The sequence below is a fragment of the Battus philenor genome, unplaced genomic scaffold, assembly GCF_028537555.1.
Source record: "Battus philenor isolate CCGP_79_NKW_IND1 unplaced genomic scaffold, ilBatPhil1.0.hap1 SCAF_29, whole genome shotgun sequence".
Classification (NCBI taxonomy): Eukaryota; Metazoa; Arthropoda; class Insecta; order Lepidoptera; family Papilionidae; genus Battus; species Battus philenor.
Window position 1 is genome coordinate 1,452,872 of NW_027181692.1, and position 20,099 is coordinate 1,472,970.

Sequence of the window (20,099 nt, forward strand, 5' to 3'; positions counted from 1 at the left end):
TGACTAGATACAAAGGCGCACTTTATGCGATTATCTGTACATGTTTCTTCTGTTCTCTCGGCTCTTTGAGAATATATGACGTGGTACGTCTAAGGGTTCCTGCTGAATCTGAAAAAATAATGACAGTATATATATATATATGTGTGTGGGTGGAGTTTAACAGGTTAGGCAGGCAATGTTATAGACAATACCTAACGAGATGGAACACAAAAATTTAAACGCTTGGATGAAAGATACAAACAGTTTTATCAACTTCAGACACAAACCGTAAGAAATTATATGTCATGCGAATGAAATAATTTTTACATAAACTTTCACCACTCATTTGTACATATTAAACATTGATTCAAAATTAATATAAGATAGTCTTTAATTCAATATTCCACCACAGCACTAAAGAATTTATACAAATTCACAAACAACAACACATATGTCACTTGACGCCGTTCGCCATTATTATATTTCATAATATTTTTCAGCGTGAGACGCAGTTTTGACAACCGCCTACAAATCATACGCCGCGGGTCCTAAGTTTTTGCGCATGCGTAGATTGATGGATTGACAGATAAGCGAAAGACTTTTGACAACTGTGATTATTTCGCTACACATATATATTTATATACATATATATGAAACAAACCAGGCTTTTCTTTCGTGTAATTTCAATAAATTATTTTTAGGTTATTTTTAATCATTATTGACATAATTTCAACCGTATTTCTTCCACCACTGGACATAAGGTTTCGCCATATATTTCCTAGAAGACCGGTTGTAAGACTTCATTCAGTGACACGCCTTAAATAAAAACCTAATCCGAGCCTTCAATCAACCTTTTCTATTTATTCATATTTTTTTAATTTATTTAAAAACCTTTTACACATTTTTGTACAGCAGCGAAATTAATGACGACGGCATTCTCTGCCAGTTAACCTTTAAGCGGTGCAGAGGAAAAAAAAGGCAGGTGAAACAAGTTAATATCATAAAATACGAAAAATTACATAAAATGTGAAATCAAATTGATAATAAAGAAAATTACATAAAACACCTTATATAAATATACTAATGATTTCTGCGTTATATAATCTAATATATAAAATTCTCGTGTCACGGTGTTCGAACTTGAACTCCTCTGAAACGGCTCGACCGATTTTTACCAAATTTTATATGCGTATTTAGTAGGTCTGAGAATCGGCTACTATCTATATCTTTTTCATACCCCTAAGTGATAAGGGTTGTTCACCCTTAACATTTTTTTTTGACGAAATTTTTTGTTTTTATTTTTTTATGACAACATACAAAAATACATACAACCCTAAATTATAACCCCTCTACAATCAACCTTTATTTTTAAATTGAAAATTAAAAATATTTTTTTTGCAAAACAACGTTTGCGGGATCAGCTAGTTATATATAAATATATCATAACATATATATTTAAAAATCTACATATACATATATAAATATAATTTATAATAAAATCCAATTATCGTGAGATTCCGTCAACTTGTCAAGTGACAGCTGTCAAACCTTAGCTATGAATGTAATATTTATTCCTGTTATAAATTGTGGGTATAAAGAACTTACTGTAGTGCTGCGAGCGACGCAGCGTGGGATGGTGGTGATGGTGATGGTGGTGCAGCGGTACACGGGCGGCGGGTGACGCGGGCGCCGAGGCGGGCCCGCGTCGCGCCCCGCGCTAAGACCACCTCAACTCCTTCAGCTCGACCGTGCTGGAAGCGTCCGGCATCTGAACAAACAGACAGAATAAAACATCTCTGTGTTTGGCACTAATACGGTGTAACATAGCTCCTGAAGATGCCCCGTGGAGGGGTGAAACACGTGTTGAGTGATTTAACCGTGGCAGTTGTGTAATTCGCATTGTTTGCCGCATGCACATTTATCAGCGGGCTGGCGGGCGGTGCGTTTCATTGCACGACTACCACTGCATGTGCGGAAGTGGATAAATATTGGTCCTTTTCTTACTTAGGATGGACTTCCGCGAGGTGACGCCTGATTCCATTAAATAAAACATGGCATAGAGTGGCATAGAAGAAAACAAAGTGGCATGGATCTATTGGTAAGTATTCCTGAAGGACAGTTAAAACACCCAGGCCTTTATACCGGCTTTCAAGAATCGCCTATTGATGTTCATCAGTCAGATCAGTTATTTGACATTCATTTACAGTAAAAAACAATATTGTGGAAACCCTAACACTGTCACAAATATTAAAATGAAAAGCTGTACGAATATACAGTACCCGGCTTTCTTTCTTTCTTTGAAAAGAGACAATCGGCTAATTTCAGCTTCGTAGAGCATTATCTCTGTCTCACACTACCTGTGTGACGTTTTGCCAGTCGTTGTATATCGTGCGACAGAGATAACGCTCTACGAAGCCGAAATAAGCCGATTGTCTCTTTCCAAAGGTCGATGTGTAATAGACGGTTTAACTTTGATATTTAGTGGACTGTAACGTGACGCGAGGGGTTTGCTGTTGAAAGAAATTCACAGTACGGAAAAAGGAGGTATAAGAAAGAAACGACAGCATCCACCATGAGGAAATTCTTCTCGGACGCCTTATAAGCCTATTTCGTACTCTGAAAAGTCCAGCTGGACCAGATGTTCATGGGGCACAGGGGATCCTGTATACCTGCACAGGTTTAAGCTGAAGGAGCATCCCTCGTACATCTGTGACCCGGAGGAGGACCGGACCATGGTGTACCTTATCGTTATGTTTGAAAGGCTCCACCTTGATCTCGAGGTTGAAATGGAGAGTGGGAGATGGAAGGAGGAGACCACCTTCATTCTAAGGTTGTGCAGAGAAGTGATCCGGAAGACCAATGCTCGGGACGTGAGCAAGAATCAAAATAGAAATAAATAAAACCAGTAAACGTAAAGTTTACCAGTATTATCAAAGAAAAAAAAAAACAGCAGAACTAGAACTCGAACTAGACTCAATTCCTACCTGTATTAATACTGAATATAAATACTGATTTAAATACGAACTTGTGACACCTCCGCGCGCATACGCCGTTCAAAAGCTACTGAGGATCGACTTCCCGCGAACACGCGTTTTATGCGGCACTACCTTTTTAAAGTGTGCGAGAGGGACTTGCGATGAGCGCCCTCATTCTCACATATAAATAGAAGTCATTTTTCGAAATTAAATCACTCTCAAACGTCTTTCTTTAAACACGCAACGATATATCGGTGACCAAAACAGCTGCCAACGCTAAAAACTAAAAATAATTTATACATAAACTAACTCTATGATTACAAGGTATCGTATATGAGAGAGCAGAATGTTTTCGTCGCTTTGACAACTTTTTTGGACTCATGGCGCGAAGATCCGGAACCCGGGAGCTAATACATTTAAAAAATCGCATCAATAAAGCATTGTTTCAGTTTGAAGTTATTGCTAATTACTTTTTGCCTTAGTGCAGCTTCATCGGTTTTGAGTCCGCGGAAATAGAAGGTCCGAGAGCTAGAAAATGTACTCTGGGCGATCATATCCCAGTTACATCGAAGAGGGACCTATACCCGTGTAGGTATATCATGTTGTGAGTGTAGTGTAGTGTAGGTTTGCTAAGTGTGGACTACTCCGCGGTCAGGAGTGACACGAGTCCCTCCTAACCGCCCCCTCTTGAACGCAGGCGCCGGTATCATGAGTGTTTGCGTCATGTATGTTCTAAAGGCTCGATGTGCAGTGTGTATTCTATCCTTAAGATGATGAGGGGAACTTAAATAAATTCATTCAAATCATCATCTTCTTTTCTTTCTTGACCGGAGGCTTTGTGAAGTTTAGCAGCTAGAATAGAGACATCCTCGAGGTCTGTATTTGGCAAGTACTGGTGGTGGGATAAGGTGCCTCGGCTTCGAAGATTTCGGCTGCCCAGAGTGAACCGTCGAAGATATGATAGCGGAAGTGATGAGTGATGACCTTGGCTCTTAGATAGATAGGCCTAGACTAGGCCGATGAAACCGGAGGCGGAGAAAGGGAAGGGGGAGGTTTCGAAGCGAGTTATGAAACTTTCAACAAGGAAGCGGAAGAAGCCGATCAGGTGACATTCCTGGGAGACGGGAGGTGCTTTGATACCGTACGTGGACTTGGATGTGATTAGTCTGCTGGTGGGAGATATCGTCATCTGGTCATTTTGACGGAATTCTCGAGGTCGAAGGGTTGGGTTCCGTGTATCAACTTTATGCACAGGTGCTCAGGATGCGAAACACGAAGGTGGGGGCTTCATGTATGCCTGCTCAGCTCGACTCTAGCCGTCCGTAACAGGGACACTGTTTTTTTTAATTATTCTTCTATTACAGTAATATAATTATGAATATTTTCCAGTATTTAATGGAGTCAGGCGTTATTTTGGGAAAGTCCATCCTAAGTAAGAAAAGGACGTCGTGCAATAAAGTGCACCGCCCGCCAGCCCGCTGATAAATGCGCATGCAGCAAACAATGAGAATTACACAACTGCCACCGTTAATCACTCAACTCGTGTTTCACCCCTCCACGGGGCATCTTCAGGAGTTATGTTACACCGATTAGTGTAACTGTACAGCGTAGTGTAGGGACGCTATGTTTGACTGTGTTTGTTAGCTATATATTGGTCCTTTTCTTATTTTCCAGTATTGCAAAAAAAATTATAAAAAAATATTTACCTAACCGTTATCGATTTTATGTGTAAAAGAAATACCTCGTATCTGGACGGAGCTGGTGGCACATGGGTCGCCGGTGAACATCTAGAGCATCCAGGTCTCAGCACCGTTCGTGATGAACCACCCCTCATTGCGGTTCTTAGTTCCTGAAATATATTCACATCATCATTTGTCCAACCGATCTCTCCATAGCTAACTGGTTATAAATTAAATTCTAAATTACAAGATATAAAGTTTATTTTACAATGACTGGTTTTAATAATTATTAGCAACACCCGACTAATTTGTGAAAAAAATTCTAATCTGTAAAGAACTGAATCAGACTTTTTTAATAAAACTGCTAAACATTATTGGATATTCAATGATAAAATTCAAAACTCTTATTAAAAATAAACACGCATTAAAAACATCCGCATGATCATGCGGAAGATCTTGAGACCAGCGAGAAATCAAGACGGATCTTGGAGGCTCCGAAAGAATGCCGAAATTGAGACTTAAGTAGCACAGCCAAATATCATCGGCGAATATAAAACTCAACGAATCTGCTGGCTTGGTCACTTGGAGCGAATGGGATCGGATCGGAGCGTGAAGGTAGCGTACCTGGAAAAACCGAGGGATCGAAGACCAGTGGGTAGACCCAGGTATCGCTGGATCGATCGCGTTGAGGCAGACTTGCGCGAATTGAATGTCAACCAATGGCAGACGATGGCGCAAGATAGAGGAAAGTGGAAGTCTCTCGCTTCGGAGGCCAAGACCCACTTTGGGTCACTGAGCTAGCGGAGTAGTAGTAGTAGTAGTATTAAAAACATCAAAAGATACATGGACCCTAGTCTAAATATTGAGTGCTAAAGCACCAAACAACTTACTTGTCCCATCTCGCTGCAGAGCGATTGGCGACCGTGTGACGCATTCTTCTTAGTGTTCCAGCAGAATTCCAATATCGCGACCACAATCGCCAAAGCCAGCCCGCATAATAACGTCACGAAAACACCACCTGAATCATAATTCACCACTGTACATAACCTAACCACCATATTGTGGTGGTTGTGGAAAAATATGTACCCAGTCCGCCATATTGGAAAGGCGTCCATCTTGAATTTTAAATTTTGACATAATCATCGTGTTTTACTAGTGTAGCCCTTTCATTTGATACCCATATTGTTGTGGTTGTGGAAAAATATGTACCTAGTCCGCCATATTGGAACGGCGTCCATCTTAAATTTTAAATGTTGACATAATCATCGTGTTTTACTAGTGTAGCCCTTTCATTTGATACCCATATTGTGGTGGTTGTGGAAAAATATGTACCTAGTCCGCCATATTGGAATGGCGTCCATCTTCAATTTAAAATTTTGACATAATCATCGTGTTTTACTAGTGTAGCCCTTTCATTTGATACCCATATTGAGGGGGTTGAGGAAAAATATGTAATCCGCCATTTTATATCGGCGGCCATCTTACATTTATAATGTTATTGATTTTATTATATTGTATTGTCATCTAAATTAAATTTGTGTACCAAATTTCAGATCAACAACTGGAAGGTGCTTAATTCAATTTCTAGTTTTGACCCAAATAAACAAATTCCGTACGGATCGAACTAAATAAAACCGTTTAATAAATCAATTAATAGATCGTGAATTGGGACAACACTTAAAGAGTTGAAGTAAAAAGATTAAAACGCTTAGATAAAAAGGTAATAATAACACTCAACACTCAAATATACGTATTAAACATTATTTCAGAATTCATTATTCAATCAAAGCACTAAAAGATTTAATACAAATTCACAATCAACACATATGTGGTGGTGAAATGAGATAAGCGGATGCTATTGAGAAAATTTATTGTTCACACAACCACTATACAAAGGTAGGCGCGTCGGAGAGAGAGTTTATTAGAGTATAGAGAGTGCAGAGAGACGCGAGCGCCGAGCGACCGGGGATCCGGGCTGCTGGCGCTAGGACGCACATGTTGCCGCCGCGGACAGGACAGTCCGACATAGTGGGACTGTCCGCCATACATATGTCATTTTGTGCCGTCCGCCATTTTGAGAGGCGTGTGACGCGGTTTTGACTAGACTGAAATCGAACGCTCCCGCTTACGAATCGACCAATCACAGCGCGTCTTGAGATTTTACGCATGCGCATACTAATAGATTGACAAATAAGCGAAAGCGTTTTGAAATTTGCTATTATTTCACACAGGGGCGGCTTTACTTATAGTGCAGTGTGTGCAATGTACACGGGCGCCACGACGCTCCCTGAGACAGCTAAGAGCATCATCTCGGTCCATCACAACAATGATATGACAGAAGCGGCCAGCCAGCGCGGTGGCGGCAGTTATCAAACGCGAGCTCCCTATGGGCGGCTTCTTTTTCGAACATTTTATTTCAACTCGAAATAAATCTTATTTCACGGCGAAACATAAATTCGATACACACCGCTGCTACTTCGCTGTCGACAAAACTTAAAACACAAGACGAAACATGAACTATCGCGGTTCGCCGCTTAATTTCGCAACAGAGATATGCTACAGGCATAGAAACAATGAGTATTATTCTGCCGTCATAAGAAAGGCCGTAACTAATACCATACTGTAAGCTATACCTACTTATAAAATAGCTTGTTGGAATATGAAAAAACTTTCTTGTTACGAAGGCAAAGTTAATAGTTATTTAATGGAATCAGGCATTACCTTGTGGAAGTTCATCCTAAATAAGAAAATGACCAATATTTAGCCACTTCCGCACATGTAGTGGTAGTCATGCAACAAAAGATTATATTTATTAGTGCCAAACACAGAGACTGTAATCGGTGTAACATAACTCCTGAAGATGCCCCGTGGAGGGGTGAAACACGTGTTAAGAGGTTTAACGGTGGCAGTTGTCTAATTCGCATTGTTTGCCGCGTACGCATTTATCAGCGGGCTGGCGGGCGGTGCACTTTGTTGCATGACTGCCCCTGCATGTGCGGAAGTGGCTAAATATTGGTCCTTTTCTTACTTTTGGACTGGACTCTCACTGCTGCCCATGGTATTTGCAGATTCTGCGGGTATATGGTACCAGGGTGCCTTAGATCTCTTTTATCGCTAAATATTAGTCCTTTTCTTACTTAAATTAATAGTTATAGCCGAGAGGGGGGGCAGGTCTAGGGGCGACAGGGTTTTATTGCACACGAGGGCTACACGAGCTAGAGCCGCCCCTGACTGCACAATGGGTTTTAATCGTCCAGTTGGAGATTAAAAACGAGGCAGATCAGACAGGATCAAGGTTGTGGAAAGTTCATTATGATCTTTGGGAGGATCCTTTCCCTTGTGAGCAACTGAAATAATGATGGCGATGAAGCAAAACAACAATAGCGCAAAGTAAGGATTTGTTTACATTGTAAAATTTCAAATAGCATTAACTGTGCGAGCTATAGACACAGGAACACCAAACATAACTATAAAAAACCGTGTAAATTCATACTATAAATATTATAAATATATGTATCTACATGAATTGCTGGAATATCTTCTGATAGTTCTAGAGGTAACGCTTTTGCGTGATTGATGCTGACCAGGCAATAGCATCCAAGGTTAGGTTCCAGAGCCTATGAATACAGGCTCCATAGAAACAGGTTGCATCAGGCGTATTTTTGTACAAAGTCATCTTGTCCATTTCCAACGCTATGGTTACAGGTCTTTTATCTCCAATTCACAGTCTTAAAGCCATCTATGTAACCTTCCTATTGCCTGCCTCTGGGGGGAGGTTAGGAGGTTAGGAGTTAGGAGGACAGAGGTATGTGGGATTCCTACCCACTACCCCCCCCCCCCGATGGTCGCCCTCTGCGCTATACGGGGGACCGCGGTATCTCCCGGTCAGGGATCGCCACGCGGTCTTCCCTCGCGCCGTGCTATTTTAACCTTCCTATTGCCAGTTCAACTTGACAGTTTTAAAAAAAACTTACTTTTTTATTCGAAAATGAAATGTCATTGTCAAAAAAGCATTTGCTTATCTACGCTACGTAAAAATAAACAACACAAGAGCGAGATGTAAATATATATCTATGCTAGTCTAACATCAAGCTGCTACTGACCAATGTTCTGCACACCAAGGGGGTTGGCCTTGCTGTCCTTTCCATCGCGGTTGCAGACATCGCCGGTGTTCTTCCACCACTTGTCGTACAGGATCTGGATCACGCCCTTCTCCTGGAGGTCGAGGATCGCGAGGGATATCCTGTCCCTCCACGGGCTGCCTTTCCACGTCGCTATTCCATAACCCTGAAAAGATAGAAACAAGAACCTTATAGTTAGACGGCAATATGTCTTAAGTAAATTTTTATTATAATTATCATGACTATATAATTAAAAATAAATAATAAGATAATTACCTAATCAAGTTTCATAAAGCCGAGACATCTTTTTAAAAAAAGCTATAAAAGAATATATATATATATATATGTATATATATCTTATTCTATTGTTTAACTTGTCTAAGAGTCGTTTTGAGAACTCTGTGAGTTAGACCAATATTCCTCTAACTTTGCAAGAAAATTGCAGAAAAAGCAATCAGTATAAATGAAAGTTCAAAATAAAAATAAATTTAAACAATAAAATAGCAAATAAAGCGAAATAAAAATGAAGTGTATATAGAACAAAATGTTTAAAATAGAATAAAGAATTGTAACACTGAGGAATGAGGTGAGGAATGAATGATATCGAATGAAAGATAAAGGCAGAAGAAATGTGGAAAGAATGATAAAGTACGAAAGATTATAAGAATGCAAGAAGAGCGCGCAAATAAAAGTAATTAAAAAAAATAAATGAAATAATGATACTCCTTCCCAAAGGTAGGGGTACGAGAGGCCCAAATAGCGGAGGCTATTTTAAAAATAAAAAAAGAACTCTGTGAATCTGAGCTGGTGCTCTGGTGAGCAACGACACCTCGCAGCCTGACCCTGAACTGATGCTGAAACCATCCGATGTCCCTCACGTTGTTCAGTTTCTTGGAAGGCACGACGGATATTCATATCGTTTTGCAGACAGCTTATTTGGCATAGTAAAGTCTAGGAAATTGATATAGCTTCTTGTCTAATTTGCGCATTGCTGTTTTTGTATCTAAATTAATTTTGCGTACATTTTTTATTTATTTATTTTGCTATACAAAAAAAAACTACGAAATGAGATCAACTTTACCGAATTTAATTTTTTCTTGCTTTCTAATAATGCAAAAAGCTCTTGCATTTGCATATACCAGGGGTTGCCAATCTACGGCCCAAGCCACATGCGGCTCTTTGAACAATTATTTTTGTCTTCGATTGACAGTCGAATTATTTAAATATTTAAATTTATATAACCCACGTCAGCTGCTGGGAAATCGAAACAAATTACTGGCGTGAATAATAATTATTATTATTGCACCACAACATTAGCGAAATACAAACACCGATCGTAATTAACTAACCGGCGTCTTAAGTATTGTTAGGAGTGCTGTCATATACGTGTGCATATATCTAACTTTAATACACATATTTTTTACTTTTGTTTAAATTTATTATTTAAATTTCAATAAATATGAATTTCGTAAAGAAAAAACATTGTATTGCATGTTTTAAATGCGTATTTAATTGCGGCTGGCAAGAAACTTCAATTTGATTATTGTAATATGAGCTAAATGACTTAAAGATAAGAAAAATATATAAATCACTCTTTTCTTGTCAGGGATATATTTTGCCTCTCTACTCGATGCAATTATACATCGAAAATAACAAATATATCACATATAGGGTTTGAAACATCGCCGATGTTATTTTAACCCCTATTTTACAAATGCTTCCTATTATATATTTTTCATATGGACATCATCGATATATTTATTCCTTAAAATAAAATAAAATCTGACCTTAGAATCTAAGAGTCCACCTATCTGAGTGAGATTGCAATCCCTCTGGACCCTATGGTCCAGCATTGTTGACTCCATCAGGAATGCGTAGTTCCCCGCCAGCACCCTTCTCACACCTTCCTCGTATGATGATACAAGCGCCGGTGGTGAAGTAGTGGACATGTGTTGCCACATTTTCTGGTAGATATCTATATTAGAATCCTAGAAATAAGAATAAAATTTTCAAGGTGATTAAGATTAAAAAAATGTTTAATGTGATCATAAAAAAGTTGAGTGAATTCGGGGCAACATTACGTTATCGTGAGCAGCTTATCGAAATGGGGAATCCCACAGAAAAATAATTCTATATTTACATCGGTATTATGGCAGCAACATTACTTCATCTTTAGCGGCGCATTAAAATGGGGAATTTCATTGAAATATATTTTTTTATTTACACCAATATTATGGCAGCAACATTACGTCATCGTGAGCAGCTTAACGAAATGGGGAATTCCACAGAAAAATAATTCTATATTTTCATCGGTATTATGGCAGCAATATTATGTCATCGTAAGCGGCGCATCGAAATGGGGAATTCCACAGAATTGTAATTCTTTATTTATAGATATAGCCTAGCAATTTGCCTAGTTCCAGCAGTTACATGGTGTTCAAGTAAAGGCAGCTGGAGTCAAGCGCAACGTAATTCTTCAATTCACCTGAAGACCTTTAATTTCTTAAGACCTTTGTAAACTGTCAAAGAGTCGCTGAACGCAAGCAACTTCTAACGGGTTCTATTGGAAATATATAGCAGTGATTATGTCAAACAGTGGACATCCTAGAGAAAATTATGCTGTAAATAAAAATAAAAATATATAAGCAATTTACCCTAAAGAAGGTCATGGTGGAACCACCGTTAAGAGTGCCGTATTGGACGTGGTTCTGTGCAGCGAGGTCCGCTGCACTCTGGATGGGGAGGACAGTCCTCTCCACGGTTAGGAACGCTGCCAGGTTCGCGGTGTACGAAGACAAGATGATCAGAGTGAAGAACCACCAGATGCCGCCGACTATACGTGTAGATGTCGCCTGGTGAATGAATTTTTTTATTTACTCAATCTCAATGTAATATTTGCTTTGTTAGAAATATGTTTGAAGCGGTTTTCAATAATAGCTATACTTTTCATACAAAAGTGCCGACTATAAAATCGTCATAAAAAGAAGATATAAAATAAAATCGCCACGCTTCACCGGCGGGTTGGTGATCGCAGTGTGGTATTATTGTACGCAGAGGACGCTGCTGTTCATCCTCTGGAAACTTGTTTGTGAGCTGTGGTGACCCATTATAATTAATGCACAAAGTGTCATTTATATTAGATTTTATCACAGAAATCTACACCACGACCTATGAGGTCTACCATTCCTTGGTCATAAAATATGTCATCTGAACTATTTCCAAGGGTATATAAATAGCTATATACAGTACCTGACGATAAATATTGCACATCGACCTTTGGAAAGAGACAGTCGGTTAATTTCGGCATGGTAACACAAACTGTATTGTGCAAGGTAATAACATATAAGGCAACTGTTACGGGGCTGTCTAGACATGTCTACATTTTTCCCCAAACAATATTGTCGGTATATTCCCCAAATCCGGCAGCCACAAAAATACTAAAATCCTACAAGGATAAATAAATCCATAAGTGAATTTATATCAGGGGTATCTCACCATGGGATTAAGACCGGAACCTTGACGCAGGAAGGTCCCGGTGATGAACCAGAAGGAATTGCAGACGTTGAACTGGTTCGTAAGCTGCTTGGTTTCATGACCGCAGACATGTGTACTCGAAGACCTGAATATTAAACATATACCCATTTAGCGCTGAAAGAGATATGGAAGAACGAGGAAGATGATTGCCAAGAGTGATCAAAGAAGATGTTTTTATATATATAAAGAATATTTACAATTTACACGAACCTAACACAACGGCAGCAATATCACAAGTCCGAATTCAAACCGTCGTTCGATATTTGAATTCGAACGATTTGAATGATATGACATAAAAGTATTGCGGCCGTACTGGCAAGCAATACGGTGTTTGAACACTACACACATTTAAGAAACAATCTCTTATCGAGCTGTAAAATATGTCTGGATTTTTCTGTATAAATATTATATATACAGCTGTGTAAGTCATTATTTTTATGGCCCCCGCTATTGGGGACCTCTCCTTCCACCCCCTATTTAATTGGGAACAGGGTTTTGTATTCCTTAATATTTTTTTCACTTGAATTTTTATTTTCATTCTCATCTTCCATAGTACACAATATCTCTTTCACCTCCTACTATCATTCTACAATTCCATCTTCCTTTCTCAATAATTCCCATTCCTTTCGTACATCCTCAAACACTTCAGTTATCCATTTCTATTACAGTATCACAGTTTTAATTGGTTTAATTATTTTCTCGTGTACATCAATTTTATCACTAATTTATTTTACAATTTTTTTTTAATATCAATGAATCTATTTTAATAACTTTACAATGTTTTATCCATCTTTGTTTTGTTCCTGACAATATCTTATCAAGCTGTAAAATAGAACTGGATTTTTCTGTATAAATATTATATATACAGCTGTGTAAGTCATTTTATTACGCTCATGTACTCTTTTTTTCAGTCAATGAACGCCTACTGCAAGGCATTGGCTTTCTCCAAAGATCATCACGGTAACTGGTCCTGTGGTGCCTGCATGTAACGACTTCTCGTGGCCTTCAACTATATCGTCATTCCATCTAGTGAAGAGAACATTTCGTTTTTGACCCCAACCGCCATCACCACTTTAAACGAGCAGATCTTCAAGCTATATCTGTGATCTAGTTGCGATAACCTTATTTCTTATTCGATCTCGCAGCAAAACATCGAGCATAGCCCTCTCCATTGCTCTTTGGTTGATTAAAATATTCCAGCATATATATAAAATATTTTTTATTATTTAACAAAACTTGTAAATAAATCAATTAATTTATTATTGTTTTTCAGTTATTTCTTCTACTTCTTTGTTTAATTCTCCTCTTCCATGAATCACATTTCCTTTCGCTCTTTTCGTGTACCTTCGATCCATTCTTTCGTCCATCTTCCATTCATTCTTTCGTACATTTTACATTCTTTTCATTCATCACCTCACTCTGCTCCACAACTTCACAGTTCGTTATTGTAATTTTTGATCTACTTTGTATATCACTTATTATTACATTATACATTTTTTCTTTTGATTTTTTTTTGTATACTCTGTTACAATATTATATTCTTTTGACTTATGTTCTGACTAGATATATAAATATCTAGTCCCCTTGATTATTTCACTGCAACATCTAAGAAATGCGTGAAGATGTTCGTCGCTGCTTATTTAGAGACGATTTTGCCAATCTCTTTCTCTCTGTTTCGATTTCAAAATGCTTCCTGGGTATTTTTAATTCAGAACAGCCGGTCAGATCTATGCTCAGAACTTTTCTTTCTGGTCAAATCAAGAATTAGGAGATCCGTACACGAATAAAGGAATCTACAATGTCCAGTGGATTGGCAATGGGTAGGGCGTTGCGTCCAGAACAGACTACCTCTATGGCTTTTAGGTTTCAGCGTGAAGACCACGGTTGGGCAAGCCGATTTAAGCCGGATCTATTAGAAAATCTAGATCTATTTCGAACAGTGAACGGTAATTACCTGAATTGATGATAATGATTTTAAATTATTTATTTTATCTTGGGTTTTAGTTATTAATATAGATAAAGGAGTCATTAATCTTACCATTCATAAGGAGAAAACCTAGCCATGACGAACAGGGTGAAAGAGACGAGGATATATGCAGCCAGAACGTAAAGCCAAATCTCTATTGCCAGAGGATTCAGGAAGCTGAACAGTCTCGTTGGCTGAGATGTTGGTACCTGAAAAAGAAGTAGAATAAGTTCAAACATATATAAAACCTTTTTAATGAAATTACTACGTTTCTTTAAATATATATCATTAGCTTTTATATTTTAAAATCCGATTTTATATTTTAAGATCCGTCCTGAATCCACAGTTAGGTTTATCATGACGTGGTTTAACGTTAACTCCGAAATAAAACCTTAGCTTTCACACTGAAGAGGCTTTAGTTAAATTGCGATAATGAACTACACGAAACAATGCAAATCAACGCGGATTAAATCAGATTTCGTTAGGACGCAAGCGATCCGTCATCACCGACTGTTACACGCCTGTGAATCTTGAAATGTCAAAATCAACATGGCTGCACGGTGATTCTGGCGTTTGACTAGAGTAGGAACTTCTGGACTGTTCCACTCTCGTCCACTTTCGGAAGGAACGTTCCATCCTATTGTACTAGATGGCGTCACCGACCCGCCGTCATATACATAACACTGTTTACCCATATGTCCCATAAATCAACGTCAAGTCGAATTCGAGCGATAACGTATATATAACAATTGTGGGTATACATATACTTTTATATTTGTATGTAGTATGTACAATAAAGTGTAAGAACTATTACGTTTTAATATTTACACTTTTAGCTCTCATCTATCCCCTTCGCGAAATCAACGCTTCCACAACCCCATTGGGAGACATGGGCTAAAAACTCCATTCTTAACTGATCTTTACTCAGGGATATTACTTTCAAATTTGATTACACTAAGCATAGTGGTTGTGAGCAGCGGTAGAGGATAGAGACTGGATTCGATTCCCGGGATACTATCTTATATAATTCTTAGTTTCCTGACTATGAACAGCAGCGCCCTCTACTTATAATACCATATTGCGATTGTCAATCCGTTTACCAAGCGTGGCAAATGTGGTATATCCACTTATATTTATCTTTGGGGAAGGCTTTTGCTTTACTATATATGTAAGTATGTTTATATAAGATTTCCGCCCAATAAAAGACCTTGATTTTTGAAAAATCCGATTGGCTTGATTTTGCCATAGTTATAGATTTGTATTATTACCTTGAACAGAATTCCAATACCAAGATTCATGAAGGGTTTAGTGAAATCTATGACCGCTTCACGTGCGTAGTTTATAGTCATAGACGCTACAGCTATGTCGGCTTTCTGAAATTAAATAACAACATATAGTACATATATATACCGTCTTCTGTTATATATTAGGGCGACCGGTAAGTAATGTCGCTTTCTTAAGTTAAATTTAAACAAAGTTTTTATTTCTAATCAATACATTCACCTTCGTTATCAACAACTTTGCCGTCTATACAAAATGCCGGAACGATAACAAATCAATTGGTTTTTCTATAAAATATATCGACAGAGATGATATTACTTTCCGGTCCCCCTAATATATACGCCTTTTTTTTTTCATCAAAAATCGACACGTCGACCGGTTCTATCGTTGTAGTATGTCGTTGGTCCACTGAGTGGAACGTGGCCGTGCCTTCCCACGCCTCATCTACTGGCTGATGGTCACCATTCAATAACCATTCGGTTCCAACGGTCACCAGTTGACCTGCGACTTTATATTTCAAAAACGAGTCATAAAAATAGTTATTCAATTTGAACTCAATGCTTGTCAGCAGTGGCAGGGAACAACTGACAGATTATGAAACCAAGGGTCCCAGACTGGCGACCATGAGGCGTGAAGTCATGGGAAGTTTCTGAATGAGTTCAGCTCAAGAAGTCAGATTCTCACCCTATCCATCAGCTCCTTGACGATTCCATTCCATTGTCCGGTATCAGGATCCCAGGCGCCGTACATGTTGTCAGGAACCAGGCGCAGTGTGTAGTGGAAACCAGCTCGTGCAGCTACACGGGCCAAGAGATCTATGCAGAATCCCTCGAAGCGGGCGTTACCTTGGAGGTTCCATCCTTCTTTTACCATGACATACGGTTTCTCCTAGAAGAGGTGTTCTCAAATGAATTATCCAAATACATTTAAGCAGAAAAATAGATTTGGCACTTATTTTCAATCAACCTGTATTACTTGATATCTCTGAAATATGTTATATTAATTTTTCATAGTACACCAATACCTCGCTTTACGTCGTTTCGTTTTGCGTTTTTTTTTTCTAAGTCGCGTCGCTGCTTAATTAGAAGTCGAAAATCTAGAACGAAAATCTAACGACGCACAGTGAAAATAAGTACTTATTTTCACTGTGCGTCGTTAGATTTTCGAGGTTGCGTTGTTTTGGGTTCGAGCCTTAAATTTTTTTTTTGAAATTTTCTTTTTTTAAACTAAAAATAAACGCTATTTTCATACAGTTTTATTTTCTCTTTGTTTTGCTAATTTTAAAGTTCAGTTTTAATTACGTAGTGTGTTGTAATGTAGTGTTGTGCTTTTTTTAAAAAAAATAATAATAAATTTATATAAATTTTTACGTGTTCTTTCTGGTTACAAAAAGGATAAATATTATTCCAATTTATTTATTGGCAGAGTTATATTATTTTTGTTTTTTTTTTTTATGTTTACTTTGTTCGATTTTCTTTTTAAAAAGTAGTGTTTTCGTGACCCTGATGATTGATTATTTGGTCAGTAGATAGCAAAAAGCTTAAAAGAATATCCGGCAGTACAAAGTCTGTAGGGAAAAATAAACAAACGCATGAGAGATCTTTGAGCTCATTAGAGAATTTGAAATTAAAAATGGCGGCGCATTCTACTTCGCTCATGGTCAAATCTTTCACCACACATGCCATTCGATTGTGGAATGATTTACCGCTGAATATAAAACGTGCTAACACACTGCATATTTTTAAGAAAATGGTAAATTAATATTTACTAGACCTATGAATAATTATCTGTTAATTCATTTCTTTTTCTTCCTAAAGCAAATGCGATCCAATTCAGTTTGATTCTTTTATTTATTATTATGTATTATACCATATTTATTATAAGTATATATGCTACATATACATATGTATGTATGTTTTGTCTACATGTAGACGATACTATGGTAATCTTTAAGAGATTGTCTCGTGTGATAAGACCGCCCATCGTACTTTTTTCTTTTCTAATATGCAAATATGTATATGCGCTTTTTCTTTATTTTTAGATATGATGTACCCTTCATACATTAATTGATAGTAAATTATTTATATATATATATATATATATATACGTGTGTGTGTGTGTGTATGTATGTATGTATGTATATATATATATATTATAAGAGTAATAAATAACTTATATATATAAGTAATATATTACTCTTATAAATGTGTACGTTTTAAAAACTGTGAAGCATTGAACTGTTACAGTGTCATTTACCTCAAAGAGGCGCTGTTCGTACGGAATATGATTAACTTACCTCAACGGTGACGACAGTGAGGGTGACATTTGGAGGTGGATCCCGCCTGTACGCGGCCGGGTCGGTGAGCTCCAGACCCTGGGTAGGAGTCCAGCTGCCCGCCAGCACCGCGCCACCACCTTCCCCGCCTGCCAGTCGCATCAGCTGGAGCCTGAATTTAGTTCTGGCGCCGTGGGAGAACTCAATTGGTCCGGTCAAACCGTGTGCTTGGATCTGAAATGGTAATCTTCTATTGACAAATAATATCAGAGTAACTTAAGCACTTAATATATGCAGTTTTGTTTATGGTGGTTAGTCCAATAAATTAACAAGAGATGAGGTTGCAAAATAAATTCTGATCATGAATCTGGATGTAACATAATCTCTTGGCAAAGCAATCTTGGAGATTCAAATCGTTGAATGACAAAACTCTGGAACCCTCTATATCTTCCCCACATCTATGTTAGAGTACAACTGGATTCAGAAGCGACTACTTGGCTTTTGTAAGACATGTCCAGTGTAACGCGTGACGACGTCTGGATCAAGAATCAGACTTACAACTCCACCCTGGACAACAAAACCCTTCATCATCAACATATCTGTAGCTTCTGGAGAATATTGACACTGGTGCTCTAATGAGTTCAAACATCTACTCTTTCTTTTTCACCACCATATTTTCAACCGACTACGTGTCTGCGCCGCAAAGAGTTGGAGAATCGTGGACACAAAAAGAGAAAAATTCTCTTTCATATTGTTACGATATACCTGTCGTCCGGCTAGCCCATGGACGCCCACTGCAAGGCATAAGTCTAACCCAAAGATCGCCACTATGACCGGTCTTGCCTACTGCTACTCAGACGAGGAATTCTTCGAGCTATATATGAGATCTTGGTTCTTCTGTGGATCTTCTTATTTCTGATTCGATCTTGCAACAAAACTCTGACCATTTTCCTCTCCATTGCCCTCTGGATGACCTTGAGGTTACCTAGGAATCCCATCGTAACTGACCACATCACGCTGTATCTACCAGCACATAGTCGTCTGGCTTACCTTGTTAATATTATCCCGGAGTGTCTTCCCATGTGTCCAGGCGGTTTCAGTCTCGCAGGACATGTTCGCAGTGTGGACTTCCTTCGTAGACGATAGTGCCAGTGCTAAAACTTGAACTGCGTCATATAGGAGAGCTGGTTCCGTCTGAGGACATGGTTAATAGTAAATTAACTTGGTTTCCATGCTACCAGACTTTAACAGAAGTCGAATGGCGTCCACTTGTCTTCATCAAGCTTATTCCAGATTTAACCAGGTCGTATGTCCATTTTTGAGGTGGACTCCTTTGTTGCGTAAGCGGATCTGTGGACTCTAAGATTCTGGAGACCTTAAAAACCCTGACATCAGTTGGAGTACCCACTACCAATAACCAATCTGCTGGACTACCTTACTTATATTGGTGTATAGATATATTCATCAATGAATCAGTCTAGTAGAGTAACCCCCCATAAAAGTCCAGTAAGTCTAGTGAGGCCAGGAGTTACTTTCAGTGCGGTAAGTCGTCGAACACATTGGTTGTAGACCTTCGTATTTAAGCAGGGAGGTATATTGAACAAGATGTTCCTTAACTCCTCTGCCCAGGCTAGTTCGATTCGATTATTGACCTCTTTTTAGTAGTTTTTTTTTTTAATTTCCCTACCATGGGGGCAGTGATGTTACATTTCGGATATAAATAATTGGTCAGATTTTATTTTTTAATTCTTGCTCCTTTCTTTTCACACACTCTTTCTCTCTTTCCTCGCATTCTTCACAAAATCTTTCATTCCTGATTACGAAAGGGACTAGCATATAGCTACTTCCGCTATGCAGCAGTAGTCGTACTTCTGCATAGCGGAAGTAGCTATATATTAGTCCCTTTCTTACTTAGAATGGACTTCCGCAAGATAACGCCTCAATCTATTAGATATTCCTGATAACCTTTCTGATTTTTTTTTCATACTTTTATTACATTTAAATGTTGGTGTAAAATTTAATTGAAATCTTAGTAAAAATGATTTAGTCCAAAATAATATTTGCCTTTATATGACCACCAGTGAGGATGTTAGCACCGATCGGGTGGAACTTCTCCATCACTTGCAGGGCCTCCTTCACCTTGTCCGAATCTCGATCCACCAGCCGCCAGCCGCTCATGTTCACACGGTTGTAGTAGAAATCCTCAAGGTCGAAGAGTTCCATATCCTGAAAACACAAGTTTCAAATGAGTTTCAGGGGAAGATTAGAAATTTGTCAGGATCAGGTGCG

The 20,099-nt window shown here is 38.4% G+C and overlaps 1 protein-coding gene across 1 annotated transcript in view; it reads right to left on the reverse strand.

Moving 5' to 3' along the window:
• Nucleotides 1-20,099, reverse strand: part of LOC137926359 (glutamate receptor ionotropic, kainate 2) — a 30,398-nt gene continuing 10,299 nt past the window's right edge. The window contains exons 5-18 of the mRNA XM_068769962.1: nt 19,875-20,036; nt 18,861-19,004; nt 17,832-18,044; nt 16,220-16,423; nt 15,523-15,627; nt 14,327-14,463; nt 12,250-12,373; nt 11,409-11,606; nt 10,542-10,742; nt 8,737-8,920; nt 5,524-5,651; nt 4,696-4,803; nt 1,585-1,747; nt 1-108 (exon numbers count right to left, since the gene is read on the reverse strand). Coding sequence (XP_068626063.1) covers nt 1,697-1,747; nt 4,696-4,803; nt 5,524-5,651; nt 8,737-8,920; nt 10,542-10,742; nt 11,409-11,606; nt 12,250-12,373; nt 14,327-14,463; nt 15,523-15,627; nt 16,220-16,423; nt 17,832-18,044; nt 18,861-19,004; nt 19,875-20,036 — 1,959 coding nt within the window. The 3' untranslated portion in view covers nt 1-108; nt 1,585-1,696. The remainder of the gene's footprint in view (nt 109-1,584; nt 1,748-4,695; nt 4,804-5,523; nt 5,652-8,736; nt 8,921-10,541; nt 10,743-11,408; nt 11,607-12,249; nt 12,374-14,326; nt 14,464-15,522; nt 15,628-16,219; nt 16,424-17,831; nt 18,045-18,860; nt 19,005-19,874; nt 20,037-20,099) is intronic.